At 43.6% G+C, this 2,500-nt stretch overlaps 1 protein-coding gene across 6 annotated transcripts in view; it reads left to right on the plus strand.

The window, feature by feature from the left end:
* LOC113800490 (putative ankyrin repeat protein RF_0381) overlaps positions 1–2,500 on the plus strand; it is a 39,056-nt gene that overhangs the window by 4,323 nt on the left and 32,233 nt on the right. For 2 of the 6 annotated variants that reach the window (XM_070115594.1, XM_070115595.1), the window contains exons 3-6: positions 1–2; positions 307–444; positions 1,262–1,399; positions 1,963–2,100. The exon at positions 1–2 is cut by the window's left edge and continues 136 nt beyond it. In XM_070115594.1, coding sequence (XP_069971695.1) covers positions 1–2; positions 307–444; positions 1,262–1,399; positions 1,963–2,100 — 416 coding nt within the window. The remainder of the gene's footprint in view (positions 3–306; positions 445–1,261; positions 1,400–1,962; positions 2,101–2,500) is intronic. The other 4 variants (XM_070115598.1, XM_070115600.1, XM_070115596.1 and 1 more) reach the window with 3 other exon arrangements.

A 2,500-nucleotide genomic window follows, 5' to 3' on the forward strand; every position in this document is an offset into this window, starting at 1 on the left:
AGGTGAGATGAATAGGAAAGTAGAGAAGTTCTTGAAAGAGAGAGGAGGAAAAGAGAGAATGAGAGAAGGAGCGAGAGAGAGGGAAGAAAGAAAGAGAGAGGGAAGGTGAGGGCGGGAGAGAGAGGGGGTAGGAGAGAGAAGGTGAGACACACACACACACACACAGAGGAGATTGAGAGAAAATGAGGAGATTGAGAGAGACACACACACACACACACACACACACACACACACACACACACAAGTACTTACTTTCCCAAAATAGAAAGGGAAAGGCATCCTCATCTGGCGATTTCTTCCTTCCAGACGAGCCTCGAAAACTACCGAAAAGACATGAAGGAGAAGCTGCGAGACAAGGATAAGGAGGTTGAGGAGAAGGAAATCGACATTGCTTCTTTGAAGGACGCTCTTGCGAAGAAGGAAGATGAAATAAGCGCAGTTAAGGTGAGATAAACAACAAAGCAAAGTGTCCTAAAATGGGTAAGAGACAGAGATAGATAGTCTGATAGATATAGAGTGAAAGTGACAGAGGTGTGAATAACAAGCTAGGAAAATAAATGGATAGATCGATAGGTAAAGACGATGAGAGAGAGAGAGAGAGAGAGAGAAAGAGAAAGAGAGCGAGAGATAGAGACAGAGAGAAAGTGAGAAAGCAAAACGAGTTCTGAAATAGGGAAGAAACAGAGATAGATAGATAGATATAGAGTGAGAGTGACAGAGATGTGGGTAGCAAAATAGATGGATGGATCGATAGGTAAAGTCAATGGGAGAGAGAGAGAGAGAGAGAGAGAGAGAGAGAGAGAGAGAGAGAGAGAGAGAGAGAGAGAGAGAGAGAGAGAGAGAGAGAGAGAAGGAGAGAGGGTGAGAGAAAGAAAGTGAGTGAGAGAGAGAGAGAGAGCGGGAAAGAGAATCATGAGAGTGAAAGCGAAAGCGCGAGAGAGGCGATGGAAGGAAGAAGGATGAGAAAGAGAGAGGACGAAGGTACGAGAAAGAGTGAAAGAGAGAAATGGTGAGAGTGATAGAGAGAATGTGGAAAAGATAGGAAAAGGTGAAAAGGAGAGAGAGAGAGTGGAAGGCAAAGAGAGAGAGAGAGAGATAGAGTTAAATTCATTGTTATACGAAAGAGAAGCAGGAGGAATAGGCATGGAAACACTCATAGACACACAAATACAGTTATATGCACACACACACACTCACACGTACTTACATTCCCAAAATAGAAAGGGAAAGGCATCATCATCTGGCGATTTCTTCCTTCCAGACGAGCCTCGAAAACTACCAAAAAGACATGAAGGAGAAGCTGCGAGACAAGGATAAGGAGGTTGAGGAGAAGGAAATCGACATTGCTTCTTTGAAGGACGCTCTTGCGAAGAAGGAAGATGAAATAAGCGCAGTTAAGGTGAGATAAACAGGAAAGCAAAGCGAGTTCTGAAATGGGGAAGAGACAGAAATAGATAGATAGATATAGAATGAGAGTGACAGAGATGTGGGTAGCAAGCTAGCAAAATAAATGGATAGATCGATAGGTAAAGTCAATGGGACAGAGGGAGAGAGAGAGAGAAGGAGAGAGGGTGAGAGAAAGTTAGTGAGGGAGAGAGAGAGAAAGAGAATCATGAGAGTGAAAGCGAAAGCGCGAAAGAGGCGATGGAAGGAATGAGGATGAGAGAGAGAGAGGACGAGGGTACAAGAGTGAAAGAGAGAAAGGTTGAGAGTGATAGAGAGAATGTGGAGAGATAGGAAAAGGTGAAAGGGAGAGAGAGGGTGAAAGGCAAAGAGAGAGAGAGAGATAAAGAGAGAGAGTTAGATTTATTGTTATACGAAAAAGAAGCAGGAGGAAAAGGCATGGAAATACTCATAGACAAACAAATACAGTTATATGCACATACACACACACAAACACACGTACTTACATTCCCAAAATACAAAGGGAATGCCATCATCATTTGGCGATTTCTTCCTCAGACGAGCCACGAAGAAGACCAAAAAGACCTGCAAGAGAAGCTGCGAGAAAAGGATGAGAAGGTCAAAGAGACGCAGAATGAAAATGCTGCTTTGAAGGATGCTGTTGCAAAGAAAGATGGGGATTTAGAAAGATTGAAGGTGAGATGAATAGGAAAGTAGAGAAGTTCTTGAAAGAGAGAGGAGGAAAAGAGAGAATGAGAGAAGGAGCGAGAGAGAGGGAAGAAAGAAAGAGAGAGGGAAGGTGAGGCCGGGAGAGAAAGAGAGAGAAAGTAGGAGAGAGAAGGAGAGAGAGAGACACACACACACACACAGAGGAGATTGAGAGAGAGAGAGAGAGAAAAAAAAAAGAGTGAGACGAATGAGAGAGGGAGAGGTTGGGGCCAAAGAAGAGATATTTTGTAGAAAGACTAAAGATTTACTTTTAATTCTATTTCTTGCAATGGATATTCTTTGCTGTGACATGCTGCCTCTGAATCTCCCCCTGTGTGCAAGGAATGGCCTAGAGTACCATCCACTGGCTAGACAAGCACGTTGCCAT

The sequence above is a fragment of the Penaeus vannamei genome, chromosome 37, assembly GCF_042767895.1.
Source record: "Penaeus vannamei isolate JL-2024 chromosome 37, ASM4276789v1, whole genome shotgun sequence".
In the NCBI taxonomy this organism is placed as follows: domain Eukaryota; kingdom Metazoa; phylum Arthropoda; class Malacostraca; order Decapoda; family Penaeidae; genus Penaeus; species Penaeus vannamei.